The sequence below is a fragment of the Vitis riparia genome, chromosome 6 (genome assembly GCF_004353265.1).
Source record: "Vitis riparia cultivar Riparia Gloire de Montpellier isolate 1030 chromosome 6, EGFV_Vit.rip_1.0, whole genome shotgun sequence".
NCBI classification, from domain to species: domain Eukaryota; kingdom Viridiplantae; phylum Streptophyta; class Magnoliopsida; order Vitales; family Vitaceae; genus Vitis; species Vitis riparia.
Window position 1 is genome coordinate 7,674,719 of NC_048436.1, and position 15,577 is coordinate 7,690,295.

At 32.3% G+C, this 15,577-nt stretch overlaps 1 protein-coding gene across 1 annotated transcript; it reads left to right on the top strand.

Annotated features, from left to right (window-relative positions):
• The first annotated feature begins 1,938 nt into the window (after positions 1-1,938).
• Positions 1,939-8,619, top strand: LOC117916654 (probable inactive receptor kinase At5g10020). The gene is made up of 3 exons (XM_034832784.1): positions 1,939-3,695; positions 5,730-7,304; positions 7,794-8,619. Exons 1-3 carry the CDS (start codon positions 2,798-2,800, stop codon positions 8,381-8,383), a joined length of 3,063 nt encoding a protein of 1,020 aa, XP_034688675.1. The 5' UTR covers positions 1,939-2,797; the 3' UTR covers positions 8,384-8,619.
• Positions 8,620-15,577: the final 6,958 nt, after the last annotated feature.

Below are 15,577 nucleotides of genomic sequence, written 5' to 3' on the forward strand. Positions count from 1 at the left end.
TCCCATGATGATTGCCCGATTTGAAAATAATATTTTTTTAGAATTAAAACTTAAATGTCAAGCTAAAATTATAATTTAAAACAAAATAAATATTAAATAAATGGAAAATATTTTTATTAGAATTAGTATTAAAATTTTAATTTTATTTATTTATTTAGAAATTGGACTATATGTAGAATTTTTTATTAAAAAAGTTCAACATTTTGGAGATGTAGTACAAAAATATTATTATAAAATGTAAAATCATATTTTTGAAATAAAAAATAATAATTTTCTCATGACCAACCCATCCCCATTCCTCAACTCTTTGTCTGAAATTCAAAATAAAACAAACACATGCCTTACTCCTAAATCTTCTTAATATTCAAAAACCCATACTCTCCCCCACTTTCTAAAGACCCTCCACTTCCTTTATATTATTATTTTTATTTTTATTTTTTTAAAAAAATATATTCTTATTTGTTTTCTTCTTTCTTTTATGTAAATTAATTTTAGTATTTAATTGTTAATTTTTTAGAGTTGCTAATGGATTGTATGACAATTGTTTTTTAGAACAATTTTTTGTTCTTTAAAACAAAAAAAAACATAGGAAACATGTTTGATAACTGTTTTCTATTTTGAGTTTATAAAAATTTAAAATAAAGTATTTTTAGAAAACATCTTTTAATTGTTTTATATTATTTTTACTTGTTTTTTAAAAACTGTTTTAAGAAATAATTATAAAAATATGTACAATAATTAAAAATAAAACATTATATATATAAATTATTTTTAAAATATATTTAAAAATATTAAAAACATGTTAAAAATATTTTAAACTTTTAAACAGACTTTTATTCTACAAAAATTACCAAACAAGTCCTAAGATTCTACTTAGTAATTGTTTTCGAAAATAATTTTAAAAAATAGTTTTTAAAAATTATTTTCTAATATATTAAATTAAAATTTATTTGTAAACCTAAAATATTTTTAACCAATTTGTAATAAACAATTAAGAGATGATCTCCAAAAATATTCCATTTTTCGTTTATAAAAACAAGATTAAATTAAAACTATTTGCTAGTTATCGAACATGTGTTACTGTTTTTTGTTCCAATTGTTTCACATGCCTTAAATATTTTCAAATCGACCATTAAATTAAATCAATTATTAAATTACAAGTCATTGATTCTTCCGTTGATTTAAATATATATATTTTTTAATATTTTGACACCGAATGATCATTAAATTGAAAAAAAATATATGCTACATTGATTCAATTATTGATTTGACCATGGTCGCTAAATATTAAATATTTCTAACTTAAAATTATATAAAAATACTTTACAAAATTTTCCATATATATACCAACTTTAATGCAAATTTGAATTCTCAAGATAAAAAGGTTTTCAAAAATAGAATATATTACTTAATTGCAATTTTATTTTAAATATTTTTAGAAGAGTTGTATTAAATTATTATTTTTTAAAGTTGCTTTATCTTTCTATCTAAGTTGGTTTGAAATAATTTTATATTTTTAGCTTTAACAAAAAATTAAAACCAAAGTTAAAATATTATTTTCAAAATATAATATTAATATTATAAAATTTATATTTATTGTATTAAATTATTTTCAAGTAATCAATTTATAAGATATAATTATCCTTTTTTCTCTCTCTCTCTCTTTTTTTTTTTTTTTAAATTTTGAACACCAATGCAAAATGATATATTTTTTTTTTTAACCCATTTCACATGATGCCTAACAAATTGAAAACAATATATTTAGGTTAAAAAAAATTCTTAATTTTCTTGACTTGTAAACTAATACTACAAAAAATCCCAAAAAAAAAATATTTAATGAAATTTTGTTCTCTAAAATGTTTTGATTTTTATACCATTTGCTCCATAAAAATTCCATAGAATGGTGGGGTGGGGAGAGAGAAGAGAAGGTAGAGGAGGGAAGATTCCCACCCACTACTCCCACGCCTAAAGGCATTGGGATTCGTTTGAAGAAAATTTAACGCAAGTCAAAACACCAGCTCACCAATTTGGTGTTTCTAACAATCAACACAAGAGGCCTCCCTCTGAGTTTGTGGGTAATAACTGCACCTACCAGTACAACTATCTGTTCTGTTCTCTACTCCACGCTCCTTTTACTCTCAGTCTCAGTCTCATCTTTGGATTCCACCTTCTCTCCTGTCTTTTAATTTTGAGCCTCCTTCCTACATTGCATAGTACATTCACAAATTTCAGATTGTGCGCTTATGGTTTCAAGTATTAGTGTTTAGCTTGGTCTTTCTTTTTTTTATTTGTGGGGCTTTGATGGAGAGGAGGAAGCCCCTCTTTTGCGGTGACTCCCAGTGTTGAAGATGTAGGATTTTATGCAAAATCCCACCTTTTTTTCGTTGTTTTTTTGTTTCAGCAGTCACGGGTCTTCTTTCTATTTCTTGTTCATCTTTTCTTTTTGGGTACATTTTGGTTTTGACTTGATTTGCTCACAGTTTGGTTTCCAGTTTTACAAAAATGGGTTTGTTTTAGCAATGCTTGAGCTCTGGTTTTCTCTTAGTGGTTTCTGTTAGTTGCAACTGCATTCTTTATGTCCATTCCTTTTCATTTACCCCATTGCTTCTAGTTTTTGTCTTATTTTTTTGTAAGTCCAAAAATTTTTTGTTCTGCATTATTGTCTGGTCGTTTTCTGCTCTTTTTCTGCTTCAATGCACATGGGTTGATTCTGTTTTCTTCTGAATTGTGTAAATTCTGTGTTTTGGGCCTAGAATTTGTAGAAAAGGAGTAAGAGTGGAGGTTTGTTGTAGTAGGAATGCATTCCACGTGTTTGATATTCTTGTTGTTGGTAGAATTGGCAGTGGGACAATCAGATTTCGGGGCACTCATAGAGCTCAAGAAAGGGATTCAGAAAGACCCTTCTGGAGTTCTTGATTCATGGGATTCTAAATCCTTAGCGTCTGATGGGTGTCCAGAAAACTGGTTTGGAATCATCTGTAGCGAAGGCCATGTCACATCCATCGCCCTAAACGACTTGGGTATAGTTGGAGATTTTCATTTCACTGCCATTACTGGCCTTAAAATGCTTCAGAACTTATCAGTTTCCAACAATCTTTTCACTGGGACTATCGAGGACGTAGGCTCCATTGAGTCATTGGCATATTTGGATCTCTCACACAATGCTTTTCATGGGCTGATACCCTCAGACTTGACCCACCTGGAGAATTTAGTTCTTCTGAACCTTTCTTCCAACAATTTTGAAGGGAAAGTGCCATCTGGTTTTGGAGATCTTGAGAAGCTGAAGTATATAGATTTCAGGGCAAATGGATTTTCCGGGGACATTATGCGTTTTCTCTCTGAATTGGGTAGCGTGGTGCATGTTGACCTCAGTAGTAATCAGTTCTCCGGATCACTGGACTTGGGACTTGGAAACTCCAGCTTCGTTTCCTCGATTCAGTATTTGAATATTAGCTGCAATTCCTTAGTTGGCCAGCTTTTTGCTCATGATGGAATGCCATATTTTGACAGTTTAGAGGTGTTTGATGCTAGTAATAATCAGTTGGTGGGTGCTATTCCTTCCTTCAATTTTGTAGTCTCTCTTCGGATTCTTCGACTTGGAAGAAACCACTTAACAGGGTCTCTACCAGAAGCTCTTTTCCAGGAGAGCTCAATGATCTTGTCTGAACTAGATCTCAGCCTTAACCAGCTTGAAGGTATTTCATTTTGAAGAATTTTCTCTGCATTTAGTATGCTACTCTTTTTCATAATAGAAGTTGTAATTTTATTTTTTAAAAAAAAAAAAAAAAAATTGGAAAGTTGTTTGTTCTATGCATATTCTTTTCCATGGGTGAATATCCTGGAAAGGGGCCAGTTGATGGGTCTGTGCTGAAAGTTGCAATGGATTACTTATGGCTTAAAAATGCTTATAGACTAAAAGGAATTCAAAGCAGTTGCTGTTGATTGGGATTGTTCAGGCTTAGTTTTAATGATGGGTTTTCTGGTTTTCTGGTTTAATGATGCTTGTAGACTAAGGGTAGATGAAATATTGCAATTATTGATATTATGATGACCTAAGAAATTAGGATTTGAAGCAGTAGTGGTGATAAGTCAGGATTGAAATTTATATTGGTGTAATATGTTGCAGATCTGGTACACGGACTTGCTTTCGTACATACATATCTTTAATAATAGAGGTAAAGAGGAAAATAATAAGGGTAGATAATTGTAGTTGCAGTTCTGGTAGAATTTTGGATTGGCATCTCATCATACCAAAGACTTTACGATTTTGAAACAAAGGTGCACAATTTGAGTGCATCTCATCATTCCTTCATAAAGGAGTGACTTTATAAAGGTTCACAAAAAGTAGAATTGATGTACAATGAAGCAATGTGGCCAGGGTGAGTGGGGAGGAGTGGATTGTTGGGGATCGTGGTGGGGCTCAGGGGATGGTTGAGGTGGTTGTAGGGTTTGTATTCCCTTTTGATATGTGGCTACCACAAATATGTTATATCAACCCCTAAACAGAGATACTCCAGCTCAGGCATTTTTAACTTCTGTCTGAGCAAGTCAGAAGATCATGAATGTACTTGATTGAAAATTTAATAAATAGAACTAGTAAAGAAATGAAATTGGAAGACGAAGAGTTATTGTCCTGCTTCATCAGCTGGATAGTATGGGAGCACATCATGGACTAATTACCATTGGGCCCCCCTCATTGCCCTTTCCTGCTTTCATTGTTTCATGCTTGTCTCTTTAACTGCTCACAGCAGTGCTTTTGATGCCCTTATCTGAATCATTGTGACTGAGTGTCCCTTTTTTTCTGGGAATTTTTATTTGTGAAATTGAATCATAATCATTGGACTCGTATTGGGTTTGCTTAAATGAAGTCTGATATGTATATTTTATTTTCTTTTTCTTAGTCTTGTAGTGTATTAATGCTCCTCTGATTGCAAGAGGGAGAAAGAAATGAGAGGAAAATATTGCTAGTTTGAACTTCCATGATAAAAGGGTTCCCTTTGCCCATCAATATCGCTTAAAGTAGCAAGTGTAAAGATTATATTCTATCAAAATATTTCTGTTTGAACATGCAGGTCTTTGCTGTGGCTGGTATTAAATCTATCTGAATATTGATTGTCCTCTCTGATTAGAGTTTTTTGACACGATTTGATTAATTTTCAATTGGTCTCAGTCACAACATTGGTGTGCCTTGTATAAGGTGGTACTGGTGTTGGCACTTAATGCAGTTACTGATTTAGTTCAATAGAAAATAATGTTTGCAAGAATCTGAAAGGATCAAATCCTAAATGCATTAGGACCTATGAAATGAATAATGTGTACTTACCAAGATATGATATGATGAGGTTTAGTACATGTGATTCCTCCGTTTATCACACCAATGCATAAATTTTTCATATCAAATATTTAATAATGTCCAAAAACTACTCATGCTTAATATAGAAAAGTATGATATTATTTCTTACATAACTGCCTATGATGTAAATACCACATCAACTCTTTGAAAGTTATTTCTATATTATACATTGTTGTGCAGTTTCTAGTTGATCTTATTCTGGGATGTTGAATTTTGCCTTGTATAATATTTCATATGGTTTTTATTAATTTCAGGCTCTTCAGTCTTACAAGTATTGGTTATGTCATTATTCTCAGATTGTAACAATGCTGAATCCAATGCTTCCCCATTTTCCTGCTTTTCTTTGTTAGTCTAAAACAATTCATGTTCATGGCAGGTCCTGTCGGAAGTATCACGTCTGCAACTCTAAAGAATCTTAATCTGTCTTCAAACAGGCTGACAGGTCTCTTGCCTGCCAGGGTGGGGCACTGCTCCATCATTGATCTGAGTAATAATATGCTGTCAGGGAACTTGTCCAGAATGCAAAGTTGGGGAAATTATGTGGAAATTATTGATTTAAGCTCAAACAAATTGACAGGAATCTTGCCAAACCAGACTTCTCAGTTCTTGAGGTTGATTTCACTCAAGTTATCCAACAACTCATTAGGGGGATCTCTTCCGCCTGTTTTAGGTACATACCAGGAATTAAAAGTGATTGATCTAAGCCTCAACCAGCTCACTGGGTTCCTCCTCCCAAGCTTCTTCAACTCAACAAGATTGACTGATCTTAACCTGTCTGGCAACAATTTGACTGGATCCATACCTCTGCAGGCAATCCCAGATATTCCTTCAATTGATTCCACCCAAAATTTGAGCCTAGTTTCTCTTGATCTATCTGGTAACTCATTAAGTGGTCATTTGCCCCAAGAAATTAGTGGTTTCCATGAATTAGTTTATCTTAATCTATCTAACAACCTTTTTGAGGGTAGCATCCCTGATGACCTTCCAGATGGATTGAAAGGATTCAGTGTGTCTTATAATAATCTCTCTGGCATAGTACCTGAAAACTTGAGGAGGTTTCCTGATTCAGCATTCCATCCAGGAAATTCCTTACTGGCTTTCCCTCGTTCACCATCATCATCAAATGCTGCTCCCGATCTTGATTTGAGGGGGCAAGGGTCGTCCCACATGAAGCCTGCTGTTAGGGCTGCTCTGATTGCTGGTTTGGTTGGTGGAGTTTCTATGATAGCTCTCTTGTTCGTAATGATATGTTATGGGGCCCACTGGGTAGAATGTAGCAGGGACAGTTTGAAAGGGAATGGCATGAAGAAAGGTACCGAAAAGGAGACTTCATCTGATCTTCATACATCAGCACTTCACAAAATTCTAGATCCATCAATTACTTCATCTAGTTTCCCTCAAGACAATACATCTTCATCGCACTTGGGATATGAACATGAGCATGGTATTATATCGTTAGTTACAAAGAAGCCTAGTGATGGCAGCCCTCCTGAACCAATAAGAGAAGATGAAGGAATATCTTCTCCAATATCTCTCCTGTCACCTTCTAATCCATCACCTTCTAAAAGCCCATATCGGCCAGACGAGAATCCTGATGTGCTCAAGGTGTGTTCTCCAGATAAATTGGCTGGGGATCTACATCTATTTGATGGCTCTTTGGTGGTTACTTCAGAAGAACTTTCACATGCTCCGGCAGAAGTTATTGGGAGGAGTTGTCATGGAACATTATACAAAGCTACACTTGACTCTGGTCATGTATTAGCTGTAAAATGGCTGAGGGAGGGGATAGCAAAAGGAAGGAAGGAATTCTCAAGGGAAGCAAAGAAACTTGGGAACATCAAGCACCCAAATCTAGTTTCTCTGCAGGGTTACTACTGGGGTCTAAGGGAGCATGAGAAGCTGATCATATCCAACTTCATCAATGCACCGTGTTTAGCCCTTTATCTTCATCGTAAGTTTCTTTGTACTTTTTTGTGATTGCAGTTAGTTGACCTCCAATCTTTTCAAATTTTCTTTCTTGGAAATATATGTCTGGTTCTAAGCATATGACCATCTTCACTCCTAAAATATGCTAAGCTTATAGTTTATTTATCTTACTTTTCATTTGTATTTTAATACTGTTTGAGCACATTCTTTGGCCTGGGTAGAATAATTTTTGTCACCCTAGAAATAAACAAATTGCTCAGATGATTAAAACATTGTGTTGTCTAGTTGAGGATCAATGAGATATGCATATGTTTGTTGGACAAATTTGTAATATTTGTCTGATTTTGCATTCTTGTGATCTATGATAGTGTAACATAGTCAAAGTTTCGCCTTGATTGAATCAATTTGTCACAATTCTTTTTTTTTAGATCCCAAACATTACATTTTAAATGCGATTTATGGCATTATCTTAACTTGTGACGGATGATTTGCATGCTTGTTACTTCTTATGCAGAGATGGAGCCAAGAAAATTCCCACCCCTGTCCCTGGTTGAGCGGCTCAAGATCGCTAGAGATGTAGCCTGTTGTCTGAACTTCCTCCATAACGAGAGAGCCATACCTCATGGCAACCTGAAATCGACAAATATCTTATTAGAAACTCGTAAATTAAATGCACTCCTAACTGATTACAGTCTCCACCGGATAATGACTCCTGCAGGCACTGCTGAGCAGGTTCTAAATGCAGGTGCTCTTGGCTACCGGCCACCTGAGTTTGCCAGCTCAAGTAAACCGTGCCCATCATTGAAAAGCGATGTCTATGCATACGGGGTCATCTTGTTGGAGCTGCTGACCGGAAAAAGTTCTGGGGAGATAGTGTCCGGGAACACAGGAGTGGTGGATTTGACAGAGTGGGTGAGGTGGTTGGCTGCAGAAAACCGTTGGGGTGAGTGCTTTGACAGGCTCATTCCAGGTATGCAGTCTGTGGACCACCCACCAAGATGTCTGCATGAAATGCTGCAAGTTGCTCTAAATTGTATCCTCCCAGCATCTGAGAGACCAGACATGAGGACGGTTTATGAAGATATTTCATCTGTAGTGTTATGAAAGGCCACCAAGCTTGAGGATTAGCTCTAACTTCAGACTTTGACACTAACCCAATTGATTGATTCTTCCTTTTAGGCTTTTGTGTTGCCTCCATTGTTGTCTGTAATTGTTTAGTTGAAGCCTCCCTTTGTTCAGGATGGAAGTAGAATTTTGTGACATGTAAGGGCTAAGAATAAAGGTATTTTGTAGATGTTGGGGAATGGAATAAAAAAGGTCAAATATTTTGATTTTTTCTATTAAATCGAAAAACAAATACCATTTTCGTAGATAAACCAATATAAAATTTTTACCGAAAACAACTTTATTTTTGTTTTCATTTTAAGTTGTTTTAAGCTATAAATTTTGTTCGCAAAATTAATCAAACAAGCATGGAAGTTTTTGTTGGGTTGGAAAAAGGATTTTTGGGTTTACCCCATCCCCCACCCCATTAGGGGCCTACTTTTTGTCTAACCTTTTGGCTTTGATGAACATCTAGATAGGTGTTAAATTTAATATGCATATAATGTAATTTTAATGGATTAATTATCTTTTACTTAAAGTTATGTTACTTATAACCTCTTATTTTGGGTGATTATATTATAATATACATAAAGCTTAACATTCACATCAATTTATTATTATTATTTCATACATTAAATATGGATATTTTTAACCTATGGGAGGACAAATGTGATATCGAGAAAATAAAATGAGATAATATGTGACGACAATGAAAATGATGTGACAAATGAGTCATAAGAGTAATTAATTAATTAATTAAAAAAACCAAAGTATTTACTAGATTTTCTATATATAATTATAATTACTATTTCTTTATTTTCTTATAGAGAGCTAAGTATATTTATGAATGACGATTAAAAAGAGATGAGTACATGATGCAAATAATAATATAGCTAAAATGCCCTATTGATTTTTTTCATATTAATAGGATGCAATTACCTAATTTTTTCTTCATTTAATCAATTCCCATTTTTTTCCTTATTCAATCAACAAATGCAAAATATTTTATTTAGTGTTTAATATCAAACTTAAAAAATGACATTTAAGATACGAAGAAGAAAGCATACCTTGATCCATAATCCCAATTTCAATATGATTTGGAGTTCTTTAAGTAATTGTTTTAAACTTTACTCTTGATTTTTAGTGTCCCACTCTCTTTCATGCACTCCTTAGTGATAGGTATGAAAAATACTCTTAAAATTTGTGAGTGGAGAAAGGTATGGAAAACTCTTCTATATGTAAGCACTTTATGATTCTTCCCATCAATGAATCACTAATTAAATACTTCAAATTTTTTTAATAATAATATGAACTTAATAAGTATTGTAAATTTTAAAATAATTATAGTTTAATATCACCAAAATTCATACATGGAAATAACCAAAACTTTTAAGAAAAAAAAAACTTAATACAATCATTAAGGCCATTTCTAGATCCAACACTTCAACATTATGGTGATCTTCTTTGTTTCATACCTACCTTAGCAACTCTTCTTGAATTTTGTTGAGGTTGGGCAAGGATTCTACCTTTCTCTTATGGACCATAAATGTTTAGCTTATTTATAGAAGTTTAGATGTTTGTGGTGGCCTTAGAAGAATGAGTATTGAACTTTGTTGGCTCCACATGGATGCTATCTTGCTTATGGATGAAGCTTTAAATTAAAACTCTCAAGGGTTGAAAAGACATTTCCTAGTTGAGAGTGACTTTGTTGATGTTGGTATTGTGTGGGAAGTGAACTTGAAGCACTTATCTAAATGGAGAAATTTGCATCATTTGCTGGTTTCAAAATTGACTTTGGTCTCAATATTTTGGTCTCAACATCTCTTGTTGATAATTGGCTTGATTGCTTTATGAGAGGTTTAAGTGATTCCTCCAACCTAAATTGTATTTATGGGATAAGAGTTTGTTTCTTGATTGTTGTTTGAACATCCTTATTTCATTATTTTATTCGGTCAAAATCATTGGTTTAAAAATTAGACTGAATCGGTGACCTTTCTGGTTTGGTCCACCCTTTTGGGTCGGTGACCTATTGAACTGGCCTTGCATTATCAAAATCGACAATCAAACTAGTGAACTAATCGATGTTTGGTGAATCGAACGGTTCATTGCAAGTCTTTATTTTTTTTTTCCCCTTGATAGAGATATAGTGAGATGGTAGGAATGGGAGGACTACTGGCTACTGATCAGCAATCATGCTCAAGCTGCTTCAAACGGTGAGGTGGTTGCTAGTCAGGGTAAGCGCGGGTATGGTGAGAGAAAAATGGAATGAAAGAAAAGAAAATGGAGAAGAGAATAAGAAGAGAAGAAATGGAAAAGAAAAAGAGAAAGAGGGAAAAATGGAAGCGATTGGTGATGGAAAGAGAGAGTTTTAAGGTTTTGTTTTTTAAATGAATTGTGAAGATTAAGTATGAAAATGGAGGGTCTAGATGGGTTCTCTAAAAAAATGAGTATAAATAGGCCTAAAAATTGGATTATCTAAAATGGGTATAAATAGATATAAAAATGAGGTTTTTTTTTCAAATACATTTATATTTATTTTTGTCATTTAATTTGATATATTAAATATAAAAATGAAATATTATTAAAAATTTAATTATATATATATATATATATATATATATATATATATATATATATATATATATATATTTAATTTCTCATAAATATTTTTATTTTATTAAAATTTTTAATTATGTATGTGTGTGTGTGTGTAATTTCTTATAAATATTTTTAATTTTAATAATATATAAATTATATATTTATGGCATTACTGATTCAACCATAGTTCAACCACTAGTCCAAATAGTGAACCATGAACCGAAAATTTTTTCGGTTTAATGATTGGTTCGATTTTGAAAACATTGGTCAAAATCCCCTTAATAGTAGGACTAGTGGGACACTGTCCTATGATATGTTCTATAAAATCACAAATGATACAACATTGACCTCTAGCGAAAATTCCATTTGTAACGCTTATCTTGTTGGTTTCCTACTCTTCCATTCGTTTTGCAAGTGTAAACTTGAGATCCTTGATTTACAACTTATGGTCTAGATTTATAGAGTATATTCCACCTCCCATGGATTAGGGGTAGTGACTTTACTCTTCTTCACTTGGTCACCCCTTATCCTAGGATTTTCCCATCTCTTGGATATATGTCCTATGTAAACTGAATCACCTCATCTAGATTCTTGCTAAGGAAGTTCCCTCCACACATGGCCCCCACTTGTTTCATTTGAGATATCATTGCTTCATAGAAGTATGGACCAACATCTAGTTATCAAACTTGTGATGAATGTAGGCTTCAATTTATTTTTATTTTTTCAAACCTCTTCCATTAGGCAGAGAACTTTTCCCCATATTTGGCCTTGAAGTTCAAGATTTCTTGCTTCAATGTGCTAAGAAAAACTTCTAGAAGAAGATGGTTTGTAGATCATTCCAACTTCTTATGCTCCTTGGTTTGATGGTACTAAACCATGTTTTTGTTTTATATCCTAAAGTCAATGGGAAGAGTTTCATTCTCATGAGATCTAGCGATACATTAACATCATGAAAAGGTGAAACAAATCTCTTTTGCATCTTTGATATGTGCATAAGGGCTCTCATTTCTATTTAATATGATTTGTATTTATTCATAATAATAATCAACTCAAATTTTCATTTTTTTTTAAATGTAATTTAGTAGATGTAGCATACACACACACTCGAGGTTTTATGGTACCATATCGTAATGTACATTGTTGGTTTAGTGAAATTTGTAGTGGTGGTAGAGTTGTAGGAAAAGAGGAGATATACAACCAATGTCATGCAAAATTAAGAAATGTTATTGAACGTGCTTTTGGTGTTGTTAAGGTGCATTTCCCACTATTGAAGAGAATAACACGTTATTTGTTTACTATTTAAACAAAAGTTGTCATAACATGCTTCTCCGTGTGCAATTTTTTATTTTTTATTTATTTATTATTTTTGTTGACAAATCTCAAGTATTGATGGATTATTTTTTTAATATAACAATGAAGTGAAATTAGAAAGTAACAATACAAATCAAAATCAAATCTCAACTACATGTAACTTTTTTGCAGTATTTGATCAAGAATTCATGCAATAGTTTTGAGATCAACTCGCAAATAAACTCTTTCAAGTTTTTAATTAACTTCTCATTTTTAGCTTTTACCATTGTAAGAAATGTGATGTTTAGATATTAGCATAAAATGTGATGTCTTTGGATGTATGAAAATATGTACTTAAATTGTTCTATTTTTTTTTTTAATTTGAATTAGTTTTTCCAATCCATTATTTTCAAATTATTAAGTTTAAATATTTTGTTTTTATTTTTTGTAAGGATGATAATGATAAATTATTTATTATAATGATTTTATTATTTTGAACTTTTTAGAAATACGTTAAATTAAATTATTTTTCTTAATATATTAAAATGTTAAGATCTTGATTTGTAGCATATAAAAAACAAACAAGTTAATACTTAATAAAAATAAGGGTTTATTACACTTTACCCTTCTAACCTATAGCGTGTTTTGCACATTGCCCCATCGAGTTTAAAGTCGAGTAATCTATCATCCATATTTTATAATTACATACAATGTACATTTTTGAGTGACGGTATTACATTTTTTTATGGAAGGTCCATGTGCTCTCCACGTGACCTGTTCAAGTGAGGGAAAAATGGTAATTTTGCAACCAAAACAAAACCCCTCCAGCCTTTCTCACCCTCATCGTTTGTTCCTCTCCTCTTATCGTTCCTTTTGCTGAATCCCCAAATTGCAGTTGAAACCCTAAAATCCTAAGGAAGCTAATGTTTGCATTGAAGAGCTAACATCGAAGAGACAATATGGAGTTCAATGATATGTTTTTTGTCTTAAAATTTCTTTAATGGCTAGAAAATTCTTGGCAAAGAGGGTTAGGGTTTCGTTTTGATGTTTTAGAAAATTTGGGGAAAATTGAGGAAATTTCTTTTTAAAACTCAACAAAGAAGATAGATGAAAATTTGATGTAATTCTTCAATTTGTTGTTTCAAAATAAAGTTTTGTTTTGATGTTTCAAAAAATTTGGGGAAATTTTGGGTGAGATTTAGGGAAACTTATCTGCAATTCGTTATGACATTTTTAGTTTTTTTTTCCTTTTTAAATTTGGAGAAATTTTGGTTTGTTGATATTAGTTTATTACTTTGTAGTCTACATAATTTTAGGTTGTTTTTTCATGCATCCAATGATTTTTTTTTTTACTTAATGATTGGCGTTCATTTTAATTTCATCTTTGTTTTTGTTGGACATCTTTGTTTTTTATTCATTGCTTCCACAATCTCTTACAATTTTGATTTATCTCTTTTTCATTTGGATTTGTGCTTGGTTTAAGAGAAAATATTTTTGGACATACATTTCAGGGAATTTTTTTTTTTAGGGGCCAAGTTTTTGGATTGTGAGGTTTTCTAAAAAAGTATTTTATGTCAAACAATCAATGGAATCTTTTCTAGCTTCTTATTTGCTCTGTCCACTAAACCCCTAATTGATACATGGTTGTTGTTACAAGATTTGCTTTGTAAATATCAATAAGTTGTGGTTGTTATTACAGGATTTGATTTGTAAAGACAAAGAAGTTGGGGTTGTTGTCATAGGATTTGATTCAACAAGAGGAATGAGCAACGGGGAAGAGGAGGGTTAGAGGGGTTTTGTTATTTTTGGTTGCAAAATTACCTTTCTGTCATCACTTTAAAGGTCATGTGGAGAGCACATGCACCTTCCTTCAAAAAATGTAACACCATCACTCCAAAAATATACATTGCATGTAATTATAAAGTATGAAGGGTACATTGCTCAATTTTAAACTCAATGGAGCAATGTGCAAAACACATTTTAGGTTAAAAAGTAAAATATAATAAACCCTAAAAATAAAATATTAAAAAAACAAACAACTTAATACTTCGGGAAAAGTGTGTTTCCATACACTCAAATGAAAAAAAAAATCACAAAATAGGAACTTAAATTTATAAAATACAAATTTCAAGCGATTATTTAAAAATAATTAGCATTTCATGCACTTTTTGGTTAAAGGTAGTATCTTTGACCATTCGGGTACTACCTTTGATCAGTGAGTGCATAAAACTTAAATTATTTTTAAAGAGTTTTTTTATTGGAGCCAAAATATGTGCTCTAATGACACATATTCGATATGATTTGCACACCAAAGGACACTCAAATTACCCAACTTAAGCTAAATCTATGCTAAGACCTTAACCATAAGTTTAACTTGTATTTTGGAGATTTATCTTAAGTTCAATGGAAGAAAATGGTGCAAGTTAAATCACTTTAGATTTTGAAATATCAAGAAAAAGTTAAATGAAGAAATGAGTGAGTAAAGACTATGGACCATGAGGAAAGGCAAAACAAGGATATCATGAGTTTGAGAGATGAGAAATGACCATTATGGAGTAAGAAAGAAGGCAAGAAAACATAGAAAACGAGGCATGAAGCAAGATTAAGTTGCATGGAAATTAAGAATTCAAAATCTGGTGGCAACATATACTTTGAATTTAAGGACAAATTTGGAGCATTTTCTGAAGTCCAGTTGAGGAATACCATATATTGTTTCAAAGCTCAAGAAGTCAAGACTCCAACACTTCAAATGGTGTGCAAATTGGAGCTGAAATGAACAAGTTATGGTCATTTGAAGACAACTATACAAAGCTGAAGGACAATTTCGAAATGCAACTTGTGAATTCAAAATGACCCCAATTTTGAATTCACCCACTGCTACTTTGATGCTTCGCCTCCTCTACCTTGGAAATTGCATCTAGGGCACTCCATTCACCCTAAGTGGATCCCACACAACTAGAAATCATCATTTTATTATTTTTTTAGTCATTTTTAGGTAATTATTTTGTAATAAGTGGCCAATGAGAGTGTGCTACATGTTAGGTAATTGATAATATTATATAAACTCTCTTAGTTCTAGGGTTTAGAAATCTTGGATCTTTTTTCTAAAGAGTTGAACATTGAAGGTGGAAGAAGATAAGAACTTTGATTTGTTTTCTTTTCTTCTTTATTAAATATATTGTTTTTAGTTTCTTTGGATTTAAATTATGGATTTTTATCCTATTATGGATTGTAACTGTGACATCACCCCATGAGAGGCTAAAAAGCCGACTTGGGACTTGAAGCATGAAAATCTAAGGGTTAGAA